The 24,419-nt window shown below is 45.5% G+C and overlaps 1 protein-coding gene across 8 annotated transcripts in view; it reads left to right on the plus strand.

Moving 5' to 3' along the window:
• The window catches only part of RASGEF1B (RasGEF domain family member 1B), a 555,855-nt gene extending 552,781 nt beyond the window's left edge, over positions 1–3,074 (plus strand). For all 8 annotated transcript variants that reach the window (XM_035004687.1, XM_035004688.1, XM_035004689.1 and 5 more), the window contains one exon: positions 1,711–3,074. In XM_035004687.1, coding sequence (XP_034860578.1) covers positions 1,711–1,735 — 25 coding nt within the window. In that variant the 3' untranslated portion in view covers positions 1,736–3,074. The remainder of the gene's footprint in view (positions 1–1,710) is intronic.
• The last annotated feature ends 21,345 nt before the right edge of the window (positions 3,075–24,419 follow it).

Genomic DNA, 24,419 nt, shown 5'->3' on the forward strand with positions numbered 1-24,419 from the left:
CAGGGAAATTGGCTATACTTAAATGATACCTGGTGTCGGCATTTTACCTGTGAAATCCAGACACAGTAAATAGTCCAAACCTCCCACATACTTTTTTTCCCAGGATTTTCTGATTGTTATTCTTTTATGCCATATTCCTAGTGGTTAGTGGTTAGTTTGGAAAGGTTCGTAAAGTCAAAGAGTTGATAGTAAAAACTAAAGATCGAATTGCACAGTCTCTTCCCGTATCTATATGTACCGTACACACAATATACAATAATAGTTAACATTCTATTGGTTGAAATATGACCAGAGAATTTAGTGGAGAATTTAGAAATAGGAAGTGAAAAAGAGGGTGCCCTGTACTGGCTTAAATTCAGACACAAATCCATGAATCCGTCCGCACTTATACTCAACTCAGAAGTGTTCAGTAATAATGCTTCTGATAAGCATTCATTGAGGGGCTAGCCCCAGCACAAATAGAGAGGACGGTATATGGGGAAATATGTATCTAAACACAGTGAAGATGTATTCTTGGTATAACAGACGAGTTTCTACATGAAAATTGTTTTTAAGGAGACTTGAAGAACAAACTCTCCTTTGAGTCTGGGTAACAGCTGTGCACTCTGCCCTTTCCACATCCTGTGTCATCTCAAGGCCCCGCTCCAATGCCTCCCCCTCTCTGATTCATATCTCCCCAGAAGGAGTCTAAGGCAGTCTTCTCCTGTTACAAGCCAACGGGTTGTCTTGTAGTGCATTGCTTCTTATCCCTACTACAATGTAAGCCCCTTGAGGGCAAGCACAGGGTCTTTCATGCCCGCTGCAGCGCTGGGCCCGTGCTCCTGCCATGTTGGGGAATGATGCTGGGTTAAGGCAGGTGTTGGCCCAATCATAGCAACCACCAAGAGGATAAAGAAGAGAAAATAGGCAATGCTGGTTTGCAAAGCTGCATGTGTTAAGTGAATACAAAGACTATTCTAGGATGATAATACCTAGCTGAAACTTACATCGCATTAACTTTGAAGGCAATTAGATAATTTCCCGTAGATGCTTTTCCTGCTGACCCTAGTGCTGTTCAGTCGGACACGTAGGCTCAGCAGTGGCAATGACAAATATACCTCTGACGGTAGACACCTTTCTTGTCACTGTCTATTTACATGCTCTCAATGGATATTGGAATGTGAAGATGCTTATATTTACTGAGTAAGCCCATCTGTGATAAGACCAGTGCAGATGTAAACGCTTTTAATAATTAATGACTTGTCTTTTTGTTTTTGTTTTAAGATAAAGCCACTCAAAATAAAGATTTACCTATAAACAAAGCTTTTGCCAACTCCATTGATAAATATTTATTTGAAGTGACTAGCAGTCACTAGCACAAAAACCAGGACTTCAATGCTTAATATTTTTTTCTTCCTTTTTTTTTAAAGAGAGTGAGAGAGCATGCACGTGGAGGCGGGGGGAGCGGCAGAGGGAGGGGGATAGAATCTCAAGCAGACTCCCCGCCAAGCGGGGCTCGATCTCACAACCCTAAGATCATGCCCTGAGCCAAAAATCAAGAGTCCAAAGCTTAACTGACTGAGCCACCCAGGTGCCCTTCTTCCTCTTTTTAACTATGTGTAATCAAACTTAAAGCCTAGGAGAGGTGAAACTAGTATTAGGCAAGACCTTTTAATCCTAACTGAAATCATCTGCCACATTCATTCTCACACTGTCTTCTTTATTACTCAGGTCCAGCCTCTTAGGCAGAGTTTAAGGAACGGGATGCTGACCGTCACCACTGCTGTGTCGCTCGGATCACTGAGGGGCTGGCCTTTGTTATTTGGCATCTAGTTCTACAAAATAGCCTGCTAAGTCCCTGCAAGCAAGCTCGCCCAAGATTAGATGGGGAACTTATTTCCCACAGCTGACAGATTGACTCGGATTTGGGGAGAACTGACATGTTCACTGAAGACACTTGAGAAAGAATCCTCTACCGATCCGGCTCTGCACATGATTCATCTTCTGGAATTTCCATGTGAATCACAGCTCTGCACCTGGATGGAGCTTTCTTTTGTGTGTGTGTGTTATTTTTTTATTTGGTTGAACATTTGCTGCTAATGGGACTTGCCCAGCTGAGTGCTGGCTCTTAGGAAGCCCATGTTTCTTTGTTAACTTAAATGAGAAAGGGAGAGGAGGGAGGGGAGAGAACCTTCCATGTAGATCCCAACTTCAGCTCCACGGTATTGCTAGGAGGGGTAAGATGGTTCACTGCTGACTCTGGACTTTGTTTCCCCTTAGTGTGTGCTGTGTTTTGAATTCCTCTCCTCCCTCTTCCTGCAAGATTTTGAGTTGGCTGCTGGTTAGCAAACTCCTTTTTACCCATATAAGTTATTTAATATAATGAAGCTCAACACTGTGGTAGGAAAATAGCCACTAGGAAAAAAAAAAAAAGCAGAGTTTGTCGTTGGACTGCTTAACGTTCTAGAAGGACTTTTTGTTTTCTCTGCCCTTCTGAGCAGTTTACAACTGACCACTGTGTTCTACAGATGTATTTTTCAGTAGTTTTTTGTTACTTAGTTTTCCATCATGCCTATGTTTTTCCTCTTGTAAATTTAAATTATCTGACTTTAAGGGTCTTGGAAAAAACCCATGGCCTAATTACAATTTAATTTTTTGAACAGACTGTTATTTTTCATTATGCTTGGGAGTCTGTTGGTGACTAAACATGTGAACAAAGAATAAATTGGAAGAGTTAATCCCCCCTCCCCTCCACTGCAGCAGTGAACAAAAACAAATGAAAAACATCTCGCTGTTAACTCAAAGGTCGATCTAATTGTGAAATAGTTCACCTTGTTAAACATCTCAATAAGTCTGTAGCTGCTCTGCAAACGGCCATTATATTTATTTACTCTAGGAGAAACTGTAGAGTAGTAAACCGTGCTAATGAAAAAAACAAAACATCATGTTCAAAACAGAGATGTATTTGAGAACTGAATGACATGGTTTCCAAAACCAGAGCATGTGTGTATGCTGCACGCCGTCTCAGCAGACCCACAATGTCTCCAAGTTGTCCCTGTACAACCATCAATATATTTTAAACTCTGCGGCCAGGAGCTGTGGTGCCTCTCTTTTCTTTTATGGGTGGGGTTGTTGGGGTGGAGGGCTGTCGTCAAAGCAAGTCAACTCAAGTGACTGGCTAGGAGGGTGTCTGTCCTTGAGGAAGTGGCCTTGAGGAGTACGTGTGCGGATATTTATTTTCTAAAAATGGATCAGAGCAAGCATTTAATAAATAGCACTTGCCAGGCACTCTCCAAGTGGATCACCATCCCCGCTTTTTAGGTGGGGGAACGGCATATTAATAATAGTAATAATAATGATAATAACAATAATTTGCCCAAGGCCACATAGCTATTGAAAGACCCCCAAATTTGAAGGAGGCCACGCTTTGAACCGTGCTGCCAAGCCTTCTCCAAGTTCAATATGACCTTTCATACTTGCAAACTGCCCAGGGATCGTGCTTCGGTGCAGATTTGGATTCTGCAGGTCTGGGGTGGGGCCCAGAGGTTGCTAATGCTATTGGTCCTGGAATCTGCTTAGAGTAGGAGGGCGCCCCACGATACTGCTGTTTTTCCCTGAGGAAGGCCTCTCCCTGAGCTCCGGGCCCCTTTCCTTGTTGCCGTGACAACTGTGCTGTTTCTCTCTCAACCATCCACATCCAGGGTCAGCTAACCACGGGCTGCTGGCCAAATCTGCCACAATGGTTGAAAAAAATCAAAAGAATAAAATTTGATGGTTTGCGAAAATCATATGAAATTTACATTTCAGTGTCCATAAATAAAGTAGAACAGCCACACTCATCCGCTCAGGCATTGTCTTGTGGCTGCTTTCTGCTGTAGAATCTTCTAGTTGTGGCAGAAACAGCGTGGCCCGCAAAGCCTCAAATAGTCACCCTCTGGCCCTCTACAGAAAGTTTGCTGACCGGCCCCTGATCTCAAGTGGTCATTTTGAGCATTACATAAATCAGTTTGCAAAGATGCTATATGGTCTCTATTAGAGCATTAGATACATACATGTGGCTGCTGGAAAAATTTTACTAAAGTGGAATTAGGCTTAAAACGTGATGGTAAGGCTATTTAAACAGTTTTCATGGAAAGGGTTGCCATTCTCACACAGAGCCTCTTGTCTTAATATCTAGCCAAACCGGGGGTTTAAAGCATGTAGTTGACTGATCTGTGGCAATCATTTACTCTTCTCCTCTTCATGCCGTGTATCTGGACTCCCCAGCAAGTTAACAGATCCATGTCCAATTTACGTGGCTGGATGGAAGCCTCGGTAAACACAGTGTAAGCAGCACGGGGCCATGTCAGTCAGTAGATTTCGGTTCAGGAGGTACTCTGTCCAGGCGCGCCAGACATTCCAAAGCGGGCTCCACGCTGAGCCCTGGAGGGAGCCTCCGAACAACCGGGGTTGGGTAGGGAAGGAAGAATGTACCCTTCTCCGTGGCAAGGGTCTCCTGTGTTTGCCAACACAGGCTTGAGCTCCCCAGGGGCGGCCTGCCTTTCATCTCACAAAGAACATCCTTGCATATGGTCGTCTTACCTTTGCTTTGAAGGTTTTCAGCTTTGCCTCTCCACTCGACCTGGCTCTGGCACCCTGGCCTGATGCCTCACCCATCTTGTGCTTTTCTCCTAGCACACTTTTCTTTCTGTGCTTTTCTTTTTCTAACTGCCGCCCATATGCCTCCTGCATTTAGAATCTCAAGAAACCACAGCCTACCACTGGCAGCTGAGTCACTGAACGATATAGGAATGTTGAGCTGTGGATTATTAACATCCTCTACCTGCTGCTGGGGTAGATTTTGTTTATTTGTGACTTGTCCCAACAAAAGACAGTGCCTGCCTCTTTTCCAAACATATCTTACTATCCTGACCGACGGTGTACAACTGGGGGTAATTTGGTTTTGGAGCTAAGGGTTCAAAGGAATTCCTAAATTTGTTGCCTGGGAAAAAAAAAAGTGAGTTACCTGGAAACTGGTAACCAAACATAAAAAAAGATATTCTGATAGCAACTCTGTCAGTTTTACCCTTGAGACATTTTTTTTTTTTAAGATTTTATTTTTAAGTAATCTCTCCCCCCACAATGGGGCTCAACTTACAACCCCGGGATCAAGAGTTACACACTCAACCCCCTGAGCCGGCCAGCTGCCCCACCCTGGAGACATTTGAAAAGGAAAGACGTTTGCCAGATTTGGGCTTCGAGAGTTTTACTAAAAAATTAAAACTTCCTGGATAAGTCAAGCCATGGTTTTTTTTCCGGATTTGAATGATCAGATCATCCCCTCAACTGTCTGCTTCACGTAATCGAGATCACTGGCTCCACTAAATGCCAACAAAAGAAATGTTGGGTTTGAGGTTTATGCATCCGAACCTAGCATGTTAGGGACCTATCATTCAAAACTAGCAAATAAGGCTCCATGCAAAAAAGACCACTGCCCTAATTCTACATTAAAAAATCAACTCCTCCTAATGGATGTATACATACTTTTTTTAAACTTAGTGCAATAAGGAGGTTCCCAGGCAGCTAATTCCCTTTTTAGTGCTAGCAGCCTTCAACAGGCTTAATTCCCACTCTGAAAACCTAAAACCCTGCTTCATTTCTCTATGATTTGATCTATTAAGAGAAGAAAAATTCCAAATGTGTGTGATCACACTCTGGACAGTATGAGAGATCTATCTTAGAATACTGTTAACTGTTAGCACACTTAAGTTTAAATATGCACAGAATCCAACCTTTTTTATTTCTAGGCAATGGTTTTGTAGGTCATAATTTAGGGAATTAAAGAGGAAGAAGGGAACTGATACTTCTTAGAGTCAAGAAGAAAATGATGTACTTCTCGAAGGGTGCCAAACCAGTGGGTTTTCTACCATGAAACAAAGTTTGCATTCTTTCTCTCTTTCCACCCTACACTGCTTGGAGAAAATGATAGTTAGCTTGAAATCATCTTTCTCTGGATGAACTGCTGTGGGAAAGTAAGTTCGGCACAGTATATTGTCAACTTGGTTGAAACATGGACTTGGAGGACCATGGGCATTGTTAAATTTTTTGCAAAGCAATTATGAAATCTCCTAAGGGCATGTGAGTGGTGTGGGGAGTTAACATGTGCTCAGTAAGTGTGTTGAATGCACAAGCAAGCCAATTAATCCGTCTGGTTACTGGAGATTCACAGGTTTTTGCTTTCTTTGGGTTGACTAAATAGCAAACGTACCTCTAAGACATTTGGATTTTGGAAATAAGTATAACTTTAAGTAATTCTGGTCCATGCTCATCGGTGCCCAGAGATCAACAAGGTAAATCCAAGGCACTGAGGTTTGTTTTTACTATGATGATGCTTAATTAGACTGCTAACATCCCCCTGTGTTTACTGGTACCAACAATCGTAACAAGAAACCCATCTTTAAAAATAATATTAACTGGGACCGAGATTGCTCAGGGTTCTGGGATAAGTTGGAAAGCCACTCTGTGAGAGTATTAGATGAGTCACATGAGAACGGAGTGCTAAACTGCACCGTGCTGAGATTTGTGGGACTTTGGGGAAGTCTCCCCACCTCTCTGAACCTCAGTGTCCTCCTCTGTAAATAATGGGTCTGGATTAATTGATGTGGGACGGCCATTCCAGAGCTAAGAGTCTGTGGTTTGGGAAAGCCCTTCTCAGCCTGCCCCACTGAAAGGTGAATTAGCAAGTAAATACAGCATCCTGCATCTCTGCCTGCAACCTTTTCTTCCCCCCTGCCTCTTCTGTGTTTTGTGTCCTTGTGTTTGAAGACAGAAGGGATCGGAGGCTAATTGCTACTCAGAGGAGACAAAGGAGTACTAGAGGCTTAAGTCACCCCCCCCCAGTGGTTCCCCACACCGGGGAAAGAGTTCTCTATAGTGAAAAGTGCCCGTTAGACCAGAAATCAGAAAATACCCTTTGTGCAAGGCCAGCGGAATGATTTCAAAGCTGCTAGATTAAGAAAGCACAGTGTCTGAAGATGACAAGAATAGCTTTGTTGTGTAGACTAATCTTTGCCACAGCAGCTGTTGTAATTGTGCTTGTTTATATAGATAAAATCATATAGAAATTGCCTGTTCACACCTAGTCATTTACAAATGAGTCATGCTTTGGCTCAGAAGACCCAGATTCACACAAGTGATGATCAGAGCCCACTTCTGCATTTTGTCAACTTTCGTGTCTTGGGTCAGAGGGGCCCTCCTCGGTGGTAAGCAGCAGAATCTGACTTACCTGTTAGAGGAAGTCCCACACTGAAGGAGACCAGGAGGGGCACACGCCAGTCCCCTGAGGATGGACACCTTCTTTCCTGAAGCTACCCATGTTCCAGGAATCCTAATCCGGGAAGACCTCTGCCATGGAGAAAAGATCAAAGGAAGAACACAACAGGCAAGAACTCAGAAGAGGGAGAAAAAAATGTAGGGAGCCGGGGAGGGGGTGGTATCTGTACATAGCAAAGCTTTTGACAAGTTTAAGAAGAGGTATGATATGAGCAGCGTCAGAATTTCTGAGACGCTCAGAAGATGGAAACTCTAATAAAACAGTGAAGCTAGGCAATATGTGGGGAAATTACAAACTACTTGCTATCAAAATAGGTATTCGATAAATGAATAGACCTAGATATGTAGGAGGATTGCTTTTAATTATAGTCACTTACTTGACTGATGCCATACAATTTTATGAAATTCTGGAAAATGGGCGTCATCATTCCCTCTCCCCTTATCCAAAAATGATCAAGCCCTTTGTCACAGGGCAAAGAGAAGCTGGCTGGAGTGCTTGCCTCTCAGCCAGTTTGGACCTAGGAAGTAAGGATAACCTGCGGGGTTTTTGGGTGCCCCCCAAAGGCTCAGGCATTGTGAAATGCTTTCTCTCCTTCAGACTATTCTCTTGGCTCACCCGTCAATCCAGCCCTGCTGTGTGTCAGGTGCACAGTGGAATAAATGAGATCCCTTATCTCTGCCCTTAAATTTTCTAAGGCGGTGAGGGTGCAGGCTAATTACCAAAATATATTCTTATACATGGAATGTCCTAGGTTCGGAGAGTTTAGGATATGATACAAACAGTTCTTTGGTTTTTCTCTTCGAGTTATTTTTTCAACCCATAGCTGTCAATCTGGAACAAGTCCGAAGGGAGCTTTAGTCTGCCTCACCCAGCCCTGTGTGGCCTTCAATTTCCAGACTCTGTCCTCAGTGGAACTCTGGGTTCTAGCAGAGATGGAAGGAATGAAGGAAAGTAGTGTTACTGCTAAGATCGGCCACCTCTTCTAACACAATTCCCAGGTGCTTTTGTATGCATAGAGCTTCTCTTTTCTTTGCCTTCAAAGAATCCTGTCAAGTATCTCTGCTTGGAATGAGCCTGGGCCCCAGAAGGTCGGTGGTCACATGGCTCAGCGGATTGGGGGATGAATGGAGGAACCTCAGCCTTGCCCATGACAGAGAACACTGTTCCCAATAAGGCTGGTAAATTCCCAGCTCCCATCCTACCTCCTGAACTTGCTCTGTGTCCTGGAGCTTCCACTCACCCCTCTCTCCAAAGCAAGGCATCACTTTCATTAGGGTTTACTGATCTAAGCTAGCAATTGGAAGGTTTAAATTTGTTAATCTAATTCATTCTATTAAGTGATTGACTAAGAATCATTCTATGTTAGCTTTCTAACTGGTAGAATTTTAGGGCATCCAGTAGAGGGAAATTTATGAATTTTAGGCAGCGAGGGGAGACATGAGGACGAGGAGAACTTCTAAAGCCATAAAATGTAAGAGCTCTAAAGGTTTTACTAAGCAATTGATTAATTTAGCCATCGAGCTGGTTGGTGAGTGGCCTGGGACCCGAACCACAATCTGGGACTGTTCCCTTGCACTAAGCAGATGCCTGCTTAAGGCAGGCCAGCCTGCCTGGGACTCTGCCCAGGTTCCCGTCCTTAGCAATTCGTGCTGTTTTCAGCCATCCCGGCACTTTGGAAGTTACAGATTCTCTAACTGTCAAGAAAACAAAGGGAAAATCTCATCCAAGATTTGGTGAGTCCCTAGGCACGCTGCACACTATGCAAAATGCCAGAGATACCGAGGTGTGAGTGAGACCCAGCACCTGCGCTGTTGCTTTAAAATCCTCTACCAGCTCAGGAGGGCTCCGCTTCTCCTGAGAAAATCAGCCTCTATAGTGGAACTGATGTCGGGAGCTCATCTCTCCTGGACGCTGCACCTGAACGTTTTATTTTTGTCTAATTAGTTTGGGAGATCAGAGCCATTTGCAGGGCGGATGCAAACCTGAGATTTTACAAATGTCTGCGGGGGGAGCTCCTACTCCGTGTAGGTCCAGGGCCACGTGGAGGAGGACAGCTCCAGACTGAAATCCAACCAGCCCCCACCCACCAAGCGGTACGGAGCCTCCGTGGAGGCAGCCTCCATCTGGAGGACAGGATGCTTTGGTGCCATCCAGCCTCCCCATGAGGCGCCTGCTCCTAACTGGCACCGAGGCTCTCGATACACTGCCAGCGTCCCTGCAAGAGGGCGCGGATGAAATGCTCTAGTCAAAGAACCAACTCGTATTTGTGACGGTTGAGGTAGGGTTTAAGTTGTGGCCTGAGAGGTAGGCAGGAGCCAGCTGGACGAAAGATCTGGGCTCTGTATTGAGAAATATCACTTTTCCCTAAATGTCTATGTAGAGCCACTGAAGGATTTTCGGCCGTGAGGTGTCGGGCAGAATTTTTCTTAAAGGTGGATTCACCTTGAAGCTTCAAGCCCTCTCACTGGTACAACCCCTTTGAAGACCCTGGCCCTAATTTTATATTGAGTCTCAAAGTCCTTGATCTTAAAGAATTTTCCCCTAAAATTATATGAACTCCAGGTTCCTACAAGCCTGGATCCACATCTTACTGTCCCCCAGGCTGCAGACCTGTACATTATACCTCTACTTGGATGGCTGTGTCCAAATACAAAAGCAAAAAATTGGGAATTTCTCACCAGTGGTAGTCATCGGTGCTAGTCACTGAGTCTTTCCAACTCTGATTTCCAGGCATGTGGTAGGATTGCCTGGAAATTGTGGTAGGATTGCCATCATCCCCTCTGAAGTGAGGCAGAGCTCTGTGATTGCTTTGATAAAATGTGAGTGGAAGTGACTTCACTTCCCAGCAGGAGCTTTCAAAGCCAGAGTTCAATTCATGGTGCTCCCTTCCAACTGCTGTGGTTATGGAGGGAAGGTGTCAGGAGGAAGCCTCAGCCCTTCTGGGTCCCCGAGCGAATGCTCCGAGCTGAGCTCCCTGCCAACAGGCAACAGACATGTACTATGAGTGGGAGAAAGATGCGTGTGGATTAAGCCAGTGAAACCTAGGAGTCTGTTTGTTACTACAGCATCGCCTAGTCTATCCTGACTGATGTATTTCCCAGATATGTCCTTCTTCCTGTTTTTCCATCTCTGTAAACATCAGTTCAGTTCTCTGGGTTGCTCAGGCCAGATCACTGGGTCTCATCCTTGCTCTCTCTTTCTTCGAGTGCACATCAATTGTCCTGTGGCCTGCACCTTCAAACACGTCTAGAAACTGACTACTTACCACTGCTACCCCTTCCCCCAGGTCAAGACACCATCATCAACAGCCTCCTATGGCCTATGTACCACATCTCAGCTAGGGTAGTGGTTTAGGACACAAGTCCATTTATGTCACTCATCCCATTGCCCATACTACCACAGTGGTCTCACATCTCACTCAAAGCGAAATCTGAGGTCCTGTAAGATTTAACCCTGTTGCCTTTCTGGCCTCACCTCCTACCCTCCTCCCCCTCGCTCATGCAGATCCAGGCACACACTCCTTACTAATCCATACACACATTGAGCCTTGTCCCAACCATCCCCTTGGCCTGGAGCCCTCTTCCCCATCAGCTTTATGGCTCATTCCTTCTTCACCAGCTCTGCTCAGATGTCTCCTTCTCAGTGAGGCCTTCCGGTTGATGCCCTCTTGTGATATTGTGAATTATAACAAGAAATATATACTTGGTTTTCTTCCCTTCCTGGTTTCTGACACAGAGGTCCTAAACCCTTGGAATTTCCTAAGTGAAGAGAGTGAGAAAGGTGTCTTTTGTTATGTTAATGAGGTCATTTTTGGAAAGCACCTAAGGAAGGAGGCTGGTTGCCTGGAGAACCAAACTTGTGGTTAGAGGGTTGGAACTTTCAGTTTCACCTCCCCTGACCTGGGGGAGGGGAGAAAAGCTGGAAGCAGAACCAATCACCAATAACCAAATGATCTGATCAAGTATGCCTAAGTAACGAAGCCTCCATAAAAACTGAAAAGGAAGGGTTCAGAGACCATCCAGGTCGGTGAGCACATGGGGAAGCAGAGAAAGTGGTGTGCTCTGAGAGGGCATGGAGGTTCTCTGACCCCCGGCCCTATACCCTGCCCTACATTTCTCTTCCAGCTGGCTGAGTTATATTCTTTTATATTTATATTCTTTTATAATATATTTTTATATTCTTTTATAACAAACCGGTGATCTATTAACTGAAATGTTTCTCTGAACCCAACAAAGAGGTAGTGGAAACTTCAGATCTATAGCCAATAGGTCAGAAGTTCAAGTTACAACCTGGACTTGCGATTGGCATCTGAAGTGGGAGCGGCGGGCAGTCTTGCAGGGCCTAGCCCTTAACCTATGCGATCTGATCTAGAATTCACTGAATCATAGGACATCCAGCTGGTTTTGGAGAATTGTTTGGTGGTGTGCCACCCACATGTTGGAATTAGTGATCAGAATTATTTTCCCTAAATCAGCAGCCCCCTCCCAATGTGTCTTTAAGTTGGGAATAACACACAATCAAGCTTACCACTACATGCTAGGTTCTCTGTTAAACTCCTGATAGACATAAACTAAGTTACTTACAAATATCCTATGGCATGGAAACCATTCTTATTCTTATTTAAGGAGTTGAGAAACCGTGGCACAGAAACGTTCGCAAGTTGCTCAACATCACAAAACTGGTAAGTGACACAACTTAGATTTATCTGTGTCAGACTAGAAAAGTCATGCTCTTCATTGCCATGTCATTTTGCTTCTTTGATTAGGAAAATTCCAAAGACATAAGAAAACTTGATTTTAGCAATTTTTAAAATAAGTATTTCTGTCATCCATATATCAGTGCACAAATGGAGACCCTATCACAGCACGGTACAGCAGAATTCAGAGCTTGCTGGGCAGGGGCTCCCAGAGTACAGCGTGAGATCGATGTCTGCTCACATACAGTTGCTCAGGCAGTGACGGTGCTCCGACTCTGTCCTTGTTTTGTTCTCATTTTTGTCATTGACCAGCATGACGCTTGAAACATTCACAATACTGATGGAGTTTTCATTTTGCTGCGATGACAAATTAAACCAAACCAGATGAAGCTTGACAGACTGACGTTAGGTTTAAAACTCACTCTTGTAAATTCAGGTGGAGGAAGATGGGTCTTAACAAAAGTTCATGTAAGGGGCGCTAGTGATTTTAACTGACATATATCTTCATTGGACCAAAATAGGTATTTGTAGTAGCCACTTCAGTCTTATTAAGACAAATCCTGCATCCAGATGGAGGAAGACTAGAGGTCTATAGTCAAGGGCCTGCTAATCCACGTCTGTTTTAGGTCATCTTGTTGTTTTGTCATCCTAATAGGGCTTTTAATTTTTAATTTTTTTTAAAGATTTATTTTATTTTAGAGGGGAGGAGGGGCAGAGGGAGAGGGAGAGAGAATATCTCCAGCAGACTCCACACTGAGCACGGAGCCCCATGCGGGTTTCCATCTCACAACCCTGAGATCATGACCTGAGCCGAAACCAAGAGTGGGCCACTTAAATGACTGAGCCACCCAAGCGCCCCTGTCATCCTATTGTTTTTAGTTCTGAGTGCCAGGTTTGATGAGGGACGTTGACAAACTCAGGAGCACCAAGAAGGCTTTGATGAGGGACATTGATAAACTCGGGAGCACCAAGAAGGCAGTGATAAGGACGGTGAAGTTTTAGAAATCAAAGCCATGTGAGACCCAGAGTTATTGAGCCAGAAGGGAAGACTTGGTGGAAAGGAACCACTGTCAGAAGTCTCCCCTCTATTGTGTAAAAGGGAGGAATTAGGGTTCAAAAGGGAAAATCGCCAGGAGGCAGATTTCAAGTCAATGCGAAGAATTTTTTAATCAACAGCTATGCCCTGTGTCTCTCATGGTTACGAGAGACAGTTCAGTGAATAGTAATGTGACCATACCCCTGCCTTCAAAGGGCTCACTGACCAGTAAGAGAACCAGTCTGCTGACTTGTAAATGTTGTCTTTGCTCAATTGCAACCATTGAAGCTGCTGGGGTCTGCAGGGCACAGAGAGAAGTGGTTGATTCCCTCCCCGTAAGTGGTCAGGGACACAACAGAAGCAATTATTAAGCATAACGTAGAAGCACAAGGATGCGTTCTGCAGGGGGATATGTGCTAGGGGCATGCTCCCAGGAGAAAGCAGTAAGGGGGTTAGGGATATCATATAAGGATCGGAAGAAGCCAAGCAAAAGGGCAATTTCAGGTGAAGTCCCAGATTCAGCCTGATCCCCACGCCCATGAGGAGCTCTGGAGCATAAATGACACTCAGAGTTTGTCCTTCTAGAGTGGAAATAGTGAGCCTTTTGTACTTCTACAGTGGTCTGTCACTGGTACCCTGATGGAGAAGCAGGGGGTGGGGGTATAAAACTCCCAGCCTATGGGGAAGAGGCAGGGCATCTCCAGTGCAATCCTCTGAGGGCATGGGTGCTGGGTGTGGGCCATTAGCAGAACGTGCTGAAGTTGAAGGAAGGGTGCAAGATATGGTCAAAGGACCAATATAACCAGGGGATCTGATTCCATACCAGCACTGTCTGCCATCAAAGATCTGGAAGGGAGGGCCTTCTAAGCAAAAGAACTCGCTGAGCAAAGGCACCACAACTTAGGTGTGCTTAGAGAAATAGATGCAGCATCACTCAACATAAAGGGTGAATAGAACATAAGGAGGAAAAATGCTAAAGTACTTTGCGGTACTAAGGAAAAAAATCCAGCAAGTTAGCTCAAGAGAGGCAGGAATCTCAAGGAAATCTAGGGGGAAAAAATCCTGTAATATATTGACACTTCACTGACGCTGATTCGGGAAGGGGATTCAGGATTCAGGATGCTCTGGGGATCTCACATGCAGGAGATAATATCCAAGGTCGAGAATCTCTTGGCCTAGATAAATAAACATCACTGACCTTTTCTGAGCAGAACTTTTTGAATCAGCACACTTCTTAATCTGCTGTAAGCTTTGGGCAGGTACCAGCCCCTGGCGCCCAGCAGCTGTCACTGGGAGGACAGGGAGAAATATCACAGGGCACATTTTGAGGGGATGAAAGCAGTGGTCCATGGTATTGACGCTGTGACTCACCAGAATAAAGCCTCAGGAGCCGGGTCAAGAAGAACCTTGTGCCAGTCAGCCATTAACACCTACAAAGGGCCAGGACTAGGGCCAGGTGAGGGAGGCCAACATGACATGTGGGGTACAAGATGGCGCTCCCTCTCAGTGTTGTAAGGTAAGGGAGAGCCTCCTTACAGTTTGCACTATAGCTACCTCACTTACTTTACCCTAGTTCTGATCTTCAGCCACCCCAACACTTCGTGGTTTGACTCAGGAACCTATGGGTCAGTAATTTGGAGTGAGCCGAGCCGGGCAGTTCTGCTGGTCTGGGCTAGGCTTGTTTACGTGTCTGTGGTCAGCCGGATTTGACTGGTTGGTGACGGCCCTGGCTGGAATGTCTAGAACGACTGGACACTCTCTCCAGGTGGTCTCTGGTCCACCAACGCACTGGCTTGAGCTCGTTCACATGGACTTCCAAAGGTCCCCAAGAAGAGTAAGGAGAGGGCACCAGCGCTTTTCACATCTCTGCGTGTAGCAACTTAGCAGCTGTTCCATTGCTCAAAGCCAATCCTGTGCCCAAACCTAGACTGAAGGGGTGGAGAAATGGACTCCATCTCTTGACTTTGCAAAAGGGCATCCATACAGTGAAAGGAAAAAAATCTGTGGCTATTTTTCAATTTGCCAGAGCCTCATGTGCCCAGGAAAGGAACTCGGTTTCTAATCAATAGTCAAGGGAGCCATTGAAGACTTTCAAGCCACAGAGTCCTATGATCAGATCGGGTGGTGAGACATATCACTCCAGCAGCGGTGAGAAAGAAGGAAGGTTGGCAGAGAGAGATGGGAGGTAATGAGACCAATCGGGTGCGGGTGAAAAGTGACAAAAATCTAGAGAGCCACAGTGAGGAGAAAAGGCAGGATCAGGAAGATCTAACTAATAGAATGATACCATTGGCATGCTGGAAGAGAAAATGGTAGGGCTGTAGATGAAAGCCATTCCCAGGTCAGGGTTTCCCCGTTTCAGCCCAGCTCTCAACGCTTCCTTCTTCCTGGGGTCCTTCCAGCCTTTGATTTCAAAACTCCTTCCCCCCCACTCCTGCTCACACTCTGCTGCCCGTCTTCCTTCCTGATTCATCAAGAAAATTGAGGTCGATGGGAAAATCAACCCAATTTCCACCTCACTCCACCACCTACCCACCCTCCTTTCTGACTGGTCTGTGTGTTTGTACCCAGCGTGACCATCTGCCAGGGCTCTCTGGGGACAGCCTCTTCCTGCCCAAGCTTCAGGCCTCTTCCTGCAACCTCCTCTCCTCTTCCCCACTTGCCTTGGGTTTTGCTCCATCTCCTTTTATGAAAGGTTATTGTCCCTGGTCTAAAGCTTCAGTACTGGGGGACAAAGGACATTAAATACGTATTATAGAGGCCTGCTTTCAAAATTTCCTTATGGGTACAGCCAGTAAATAGTCAAGCCCTTCAAAACCAGTTTGGGCATTTCATCCCAATAAGGCGGCCAATCAGGAAGTTCCTTTGTGCCCGGTTCCCACTTTGAAACTGTACGCAAGAGGGTTAACTCTCCCCTGAGTCCACACAACCCTATTTTTCTTCTGGGTAGCTCCAGTATTTTACCTGAGACCATAAATTGTCAGTGAGGTACTCTGGGGCCCCAAAGAGATGGAAATGCTGGAAGAAGATCAGAGAATAAGGACAGACAAGACTGAGGGAGTGGGCGGGATTCATTTATGTGGAAACATGAAAGCAGAGCTAAGCAGGCAATGACTAACGATACGATAACTGTCTACAAACACCAAGTGCATATGATGTGGATGCCAAGAAGTCATTTCCTCACTCAGCACAAAGATACAATCTGGGCAGCAACATGGTACACAAAAGAGATAGGGCATCCTCATTTACAGTCACAGAAAAATAAAGAATAGAGATCAAAATGATTTCCTGAAGACTACTTCTTTCTGTGAGGACAACTACTCTTCATTCATTCATTTCTTTCTTCACTAAACTTTAAGTACTCAAGGAGCTATAAAGAATCCATCTCCCCAGCTTTCCCAATTCCCACCTCAGAGGGCCTAGCCTCTAGCCTTTCCTTCATTTACCTCACAGCATGGCCTTCCTGAATCCTCCCCATTGTTTCTTTCCAACAGCGTTCAGCCAAGAAATTATTGCGAAGAGGGCCAAAGCAATAGCATCTTGATATATAACTTAACTCGTCTCAGAAAAAAATCTACACCAGGTTGACATTGCATTCGAGCCCACCACCGATCCTGGAGGTACCCCAGCCTAGAGAGATGAAGGTGCAGTGTGGGCTCTCACCGCTCCTGAAAGCTCACCAAGACTTGTGTCATGGACTCTGGAGTCAGCACACTGCTCGCAGTGTTCTCCCCTCACTCACTAATTCTTCCCTTCTTCTTTCTGACACGGGCTCCCCCCTACTGTCCTCATCTTCATGGATGCTCACATCAGAGCAGAGGCACTCCAAGGAAATTTATCATCAGCATCCCTGAAGCCAAGGAAATCACAGTTTCACAATTACCTGTTCCACAGACATGGTACTAGGCTCTTTGCTGACAGCTTAAAGCTGGCCTCACAAAGAGTGCCTAAGACATGGTCTCAGCTTCAAGGAGCAATTTGAGGGCTGCTTCTACCATTAGATACGTGAGTTAGGACCTACATTCCACAGTGTCCATGTCTAGGGCTGTGTGCGCTGTGACAGGTGGTGGAGGATCATGGGAGTTGCATGTGTAGATGGGACAGAGCTGAACAGGAAGAAGTTGGTTGTTTCAGAAGCTATTTGAAGGAGCAACCCAAATTGTGGCAGGCTGAAGCTTAGAGGTGGAAAATTATGAAACTTATTAGACCCACCACAGAGAAAATGTGAGTCCGTGAATCCCGTACTAGTAGGAGCTCTGAGAGAGGCCATGGACCTAATGAATGGTCAGGGCATCCCACTCATGGCATCTTGAACACCACACCACACCACACCTGGGGATTACGGATAAAGGCCTAGGCTGCTGCACTTTCCAAACGGGATTCCCAACTTCCAAGAAAAAGAATGGGTTTTAGATATTCTCGGGGTCTTGATCGCCGTCAGGTGGTGGAAACAAAGATAGCTCTAAAATAATTGTCACAGGACCTCATTTTCCTAGGTAGCAGGGGGGCTGGAAGGTCTTCAGTTTGAAAGTTACGATTGGGTTTAAAGCTTTTACTTCGTTAGGGTGCCATCACAGTTTGGGAACTTTTCCTCTTTTTGTATGTCCTGTATTGGTTGTCTCTTGCTTTGCATTTCTGGCTGCATCGTCGGATTCCTCCCGTTTTAGGTGCTTGGCCGCGGTATCGTTGGGGAAATGCTGCCACTCTGTGGCAGATATGAAAAGAAGCACGGAGGGCCCCAAGAATTGGTTGAACTTTGCGAGGAGAAATCTGGACCCTTTCAAGCGGGAACTTAGCCTTAAGCAAAAGTGTGAAGCCCGCAGGATAGACCTTTGACATTTCTATCCTCCCTTTTGTAGGGAAAGGACGTAGACTATTTTTGAATTATAGATTTGTCACTTTTGTATGGCCATAAGTAAATGAATTCCTTAGCCTCAGTTTCCTTCTCTGTAAAGTGGACACCATAACACTTACAGAACACAATAAATATTGTTTTCCTTGATTATTTGCCTCCATTATCACAGGGGCTTCTTGTATTTTTCTATCCGCCCTCCCCCAGGTAGAAAATAAATGCCCTGCTTACGTTAATTCACACAGAAGTGTCTGTAACCGCTGTGCTGTTTGGGGGTTGTATCAGTCCATAAAATGTGGGATGGCAGAAATAAATCTTTATTTTTATAACTCAACATAAATTTCTAGCTTTTCAAGGGCAACTTGGTAGAACTCCAGCAGAGCTGAAGATTCATTTAGCTGAGTTTCTGCTTCAAGCCTCTGGTGCCTCCCGCAGGTTACACTGTAGGGGTTAGCACTTACTCCGGTATTCGTCCTATACAAAAGGCAGATCCCGATGCAGGGGAGCCCACAGGACCCCCAAAACACAGGATTCCCAGAAAAGAGTCCAAGGACATTGTTTAAATCGTATCTCCTTACGGATACGGAACCCCTGCTTGTCTATTACATTTCTTCCTGTTTCTTTACAATGGTAAGGGGAGAAATAGATAATAAAACTGGGGAAATGCTTCTTATGAAATCATGTTTTTAACGATTAAAAAGAAATAGGGCTACTGACTTTCATTTTCCAGAGTAAACAACTTGAAAAATGGTAACCCCATACATTGGAAAGCTAGGAAGTTCCTATACGACTTAGATTTCCCGGAAGATTTTGCTCATTTCCTGCAGGTGCTGCCCGCCCTCTTTAATGGTCCTGGAGTTAAGGAGAAACACAGATCCCCAAACTCGCCCTGCCTGGCGGATCACGGATCACGAGGGCTCTGGATTTTCTGGGGAAATGCTCCCCACCTCACACATGGCCGGCAGAGGGAGCCCTGGAGCTTTCTGGGCGACAACGCTTTGCCTCTACCAGGGATCTCCTTAGACCCGCTCCCTTTCCATTGGCCCAGGCCCTTTCTCCCTGCATGGTTCTCTCTTTACTTATCTTCAATTCACAACACGTAGGAACTCCTTTTCAGCTTGAGAGGGATCAGTCGTATTTATAGATATATCTCTTAGGAAACAGAAGGCCCCCGCCTTGAGTTTTGGTAAATGTAGAAGAAAGACCAATTACATACTAGAGCCATTTCTGTGTCAAGTGTGGTACTTACTGAGAGGTGAGGAATGTGTTTAGATGGAGTTTTCAAAGAGCCTCTGAAAATGACCTTGCAAAGTCTAGAGCAGTAGGTAAGGTGGGTGGATATCATGGGAGTGTGTCGCTACCTGTTACCTCGTAGTGTTTTGTTAGCACATGTAAGGGTATCACCTTCAGGGAAGGGAGACCTGGTCTCCATTATTGCCTTGGATTCCTTCTTGTTTGCAAAAGATGTTTCCAAATATCTCAGCGGGCCCACTCCTGGGTGCTGCTCACCTTCAGCCTGTTACTCACAAGTCATATGGAGGAGTGTTCCTTAGATGATCCTCTTTCTTAGTGACAAATGTGGTTTGCCTCCCCCTCAGTGCTATCTCTGCACTCAAAGGGTCTTCCAGCTCCTTGGAAACATTTCAGTCAGATGGTCCTTCATGCAGGTGGTATGGACAATTCCTTTTTTATGATGCTGGGGTAATGAAAAGTCAACCTAAATGAGCAAGGTACGTAAAACGTGTACATGTGTTCACATGCATCCCAGATTTTCGTCCCATGATCTGGCTCTGAGTCTATCACCATGAACATGAGGGACCAATTCTCATGGCACTTCTCTTTTCCAATGCTTTGTAACAAAATTATCATAAATGAGGGACCCTGCCCTGAAGTTCATGGATAGGTTTCAGACGACCTATGACCTTCTGAAATGGAATGCAAACTGTATGTGTGTGTATATTTTGTGTGTTGTTATATACACTTTTCTGAGGAGAAAGTCCATGTGTTTTCAAGAGTTCTCCAAAGGATTCGTAATTCCTCAGTGGCCTTTCCAAATGGCGTTCCAGAGTATAAGAATGTGGTCCCTTAAACCAATGAGTTATCCTCTTGGGATCCAACTATTCCCTCTGCTGACAGGAAAAAATAAAACAAGTTCACAACATCCATGGACCATCAACTACATACCATGCATGTCCAGACAGAGCAGCTCACCTAATCTTCTCCACACCCATGCAAGGTCAGTGTTGTTCTCCTGTTCACGACCAGGGCAGCGGAAGCTCCCCGAAGTCCAGTAACTTGCTCAGAGACACCTGGCACTCAAACAGGCATTCCAGGCGCCAAGATGCACATCCCAGCTGCTTACCCCAGGGCATTGATTATCCAGCGTCCTGCCTGGCTTGGCCAACTCTCTCTCCTTATTCATGTTTTTAGCCACCCTCCTGTTCTGTGAAAATCAACCCATTCTTATCTGATAGGTGTCTGATCCTTTCCTCACCTGTTCTTTGCTTACACTCTGGTCACACACAGTAGCTCTTGCATCAAATCTGCCCTACCAATTATTTTTTATGATGAACACTGTTTTACCAATATATAGAAACTGGAATGGTTCATATGGAAGTTTGGATTTCTGGGCGCCTGGGTGGCTCAGTCAGTTAAGCGTCCACCTTCGGCTCAGGTCATGGTCCTGGGGTCCTGGGATGGAGCCCCACATCAGGCTCTCCCTGGTCAGCGGGGAGCCTGCTTCTGCTTCTGCCTCTCCCTCTGCCTGCCTGCTGCTCCCCCTGCTTGTGCTCTCTCTCTGTCAAATAAATAAAATCTTAAAAAAAAGAAAACAAAGTTTGGATTTCAAACCGCTTTGGAAAAATCAGAAGATCTAGCATTACCAAGCCCACATTCTCTCTTGATAAATGCAAGCTGGAGGAGAGTAGCGGGGAACATGCATTCTCCATTCACAAAGGTCCTCACCACTCCCTCTGAGCTCTCCTCCCTGGCCTGAGCATCACTCTCCTGGGTCACCTGCTGGGGGCCTTCGGCATCTGAGTGTTCAACTCCTGGCCCCTCCACCCTCTTCCCTTCCTCCTCTCCCTCCCTCCACCTTCCATACTTGCCTAGCTAGGGACTCTCCCTCCCCACAATACATACCTTTCTATTCTCCCTGGTTTCTACACCCTCTTTCTCAGCTCATCTCTTCCCTCTTTCCCCCTCTATCCTGATAAAGAACCAGAGACAGACAGAAACAAATGGACATGGAGCTAAGGTACTAAGAAGGACGAAGATGGCCCATGGCTCCCCTTTAGTCGATTAGTCTCTTTCTTCTAGTTCCCCTTTAAAAAGAAAAGGAACAACCTGACATACATAAGTATTTTAGATGGCAGTTTTATCTCAACTGTCTTGCCTCGCAAAGACAAACAAATAAGCAAAAAAGAACAAACTGGTCAAGTTGGAGGTACTGAGGAAAGAGTGGTGTGAGTGTGGATGACACCTGTGCCCCGCCCCCTCGGGACGCCGTGTGCCACCAGGACACGTCTGGCTTGTTCTGGGACAGTGTGCGTGCGACTCTTTGATTTCCAACATTCTACTCTCTGTGAGTTCAGCTTTCCAAATATGATTGGCTATTCCACTGTGTGGATGCATTTAGGGATATTTTATGTAGTATAAGGTGTGCTGGAGTCCCGACACGTTGCCCTTTCTCCTTTGCAAGTCTGGGAGCAGGAGATGAAGGAGAAGATGATCCGAGGCAGATGGAGACGTAGTGGTACTAAGGGTTCCCCTCCTTGATGGCAAGAGTGCATTGATCAAGTTCTCCAGGATCAACATTCCCACCCAGTTCAGTGATGTTGAAATGAAAAGGTCAAGTCCTACAGGGGGGAGGGTGGCACATACTCCTTGGGAAGAAACCCACAAGGCCCCACAGGCGGCCACCATCCCTGCATTGTCAACTTCACACAGTGTGCGACCTTCAGCACGCCCCTCTTTGTTCAATGAACTCATCCTAAGTAGTATTTCATTCTGGTGGGTTTGGTGAATGGAAACATATTTTCTCATTGCCACTTCGGAGACGGTTAATCAGAACGCCTGGTTGGTCTTTGGCAGGTCGTGGCTCTTACCCCTAAGGTTATTTATCCATAACAATTTCTTCACTTCCTTTCCCATCACTGATAGTCATCATACATTTAAAGAGATCAGCTAGTCCAGTGACTTCCAACGTTAGGACAGAGGACAGCTAAGTGAACGCACAAGGCCAGAGGACTAGCACTACCTGTCCTAATAGGCACTGACGATGTAATGGATAATATTTTAGATTTCAACGGGCTTGAGAATCACTTGGTTTGACCCAATGTATCTTTTCAAGAGGACTAGCACTACCTGTCCTAATAGGCACTGACAATGTAATGGATAATATTTTAGATTTCAACGGACTTGAGAATCACTTGGTTTGACCCAATGTATCTTTTCACAAGTCTGAGCTCTGGGGTGGGCTCATCGTGTGCAAGAACACAGCTGGGGAGCAGCGGGGCCCACGGCTCCCAGGCCTGAGCTCCTCGTGCATAGCCTGCCACCTGAACCAGGAGGAAGCCCTTGGGGAATCCCTCGGCAGTCGTCCCTTTAATACGTCTGCAGCAATAGCGATCGTGGTATTTGTCTAAAAGCAGTTCTTGTTTTCTTTCTCTTTATTTTCCCGTGTGTTCTGAAAACAGATGACAAAGGCAGAGAGGGGTCGGTGGGGGTGGGAACGTATCCATACTGTGGTTTCTTCTTCTCTGTCTTAACTCCCTTCCCTGTCCTTGGAGGCCACAGAATGGACATTATCCTGCTAGTTAATAAAATGTACCTTTCAGGTTTTGTGGAGTCTGTCTCTGTTCTTATAAAGGCTTTGACTGAGGCCACGGGGCTGCGCTTTGGGGCCATCAAGAATGGCATTAGCGCTGGTAAGATTTCCGGCCCTGCCACCTCCTTGCTCTGTCTTGTCTCCTCATGGACTGTTGCTCACTGTGAAATCATGCGTTATGGAAGGCTTAGATGACCTTGAAGAGCTCATCTGAGATCCAGGAGTCTTGATTTTTATCCTGGGACCTGCCACCAATGCTTTCTAGGGCCTTGGGCAGTTTATTGAGTTTCTCTGGTTCTCTCTTTCACTCATTCATATATAGGATTGTTAAATAAAACATTTTCCCCTTTTAAAAATGTTAGCTGCTTATTGTAAGGAATTCAGTTCACATATTTAAAATATCTACTGCATGCATGTAAAACATTCTAATAGACACTGGGTGAGGGTGAAGGCAATGGAAAGTCAAGAAAGGAACTAAGAACTTTATGAGGAGGGTGCTATCCCCATTTTACACGTAAGGAAACGGAGGCTCGTAGAAGTTAATTAAATCACACAAGGTCAACCTAGGAAGATTGGCATTCAAACACAAGTCAATTTAATATCAAAGGCTATGTCCTTTTCACTGTCCTATTTTTGCCACGAAGATGGTCGGAATATGGCTTCCGTCCCCAAGGGGCTTTCCGTGTAGAATGGGTGATAATATATACACAGTAACAATTTAAAGAATAGTCTTTAAATTCTGCATCACGGCACAAACACAGGTCTATGGGAGAATGCTAAATGCAAAAACTACTTAGGGTTATGTTTGGGTCTTTGTTATTGGTGATGTTACCATAGTTACAGCCTGAGCCTCTTATAATTCTGAATTAAAAGCTGCACCGAAGTATAGGAGGGTACCCTGACATTAACGGGTAAATGCATGCCACGGATGACAGCATGTGCTGGTCATAGATACTCAGGGAGCTGTATGCATTCCGACAGCTGTGAGGATCAGGCACGGGGGCAATTCGCTGACTGTACCCCATCCTCTCTACCAAGGGTTCAAAATTCAGCCCTCTTATGGCTCAGAGACATAGCCACCTCCTCTAGGAATTGGTGCTGATCTGGGCTTGTCCTGTTTATGCTACCTAAGGACAAGTTAACCCCATTCCCCAAATGTGGGTATGAAGGACTTCAGACGTCCCATTGCAACATTCTGGAAGGAAGCAAACATTCAGGCTCGGCAAAGGTTAAACCCCAGGCCAGATTCCAGATTTGTATCCTCTGAAGCTCTATGGGAGGGTTATTACTGTGTTCAGAGAATAAGAATCTGCCCCAATAAAAACAAACCAATTTATAACTGTTACAGACACATTCCACTTGTAACTCTCCACTAAGCGGCATTACATGCTAAATAGGCGTGCAACCCAGTGTCCATCGTTACTACCAGACCCAAAGCAGGGTCAGCTGAGTTTTAGATACGGCTTTCTTGGGATCAGACCCACCAGGTTCTGGGTAACCAGAACACTGGGGATCAAGAAACACGTGTCCCAGCTATAAGCCTCGCCAAATGTCTCCACAGCACAGACTTGGGATCTGGCTTGTGCGGAGGGCAGGGGGCCCCCAGCTTGCATCACATTCTTCCAGGCTTAATCTACTCAGCAACCAAATTGGAAACAACTTTCTCCTCAGTCGTGGCCAGCGGAGTGTGCAATATGGTCTCATGCCATTGTATAG

The sequence above is a fragment of the Mirounga leonina genome, unplaced genomic scaffold, assembly GCF_011800145.1.
Source record: "Mirounga leonina isolate KUSES-001 unplaced genomic scaffold, KU_Mleo_1.0 Mir_129, whole genome shotgun sequence".
Lineage (NCBI taxonomy): Eukaryota > Metazoa > Chordata > Mammalia > Carnivora > Phocidae > Mirounga > Mirounga leonina.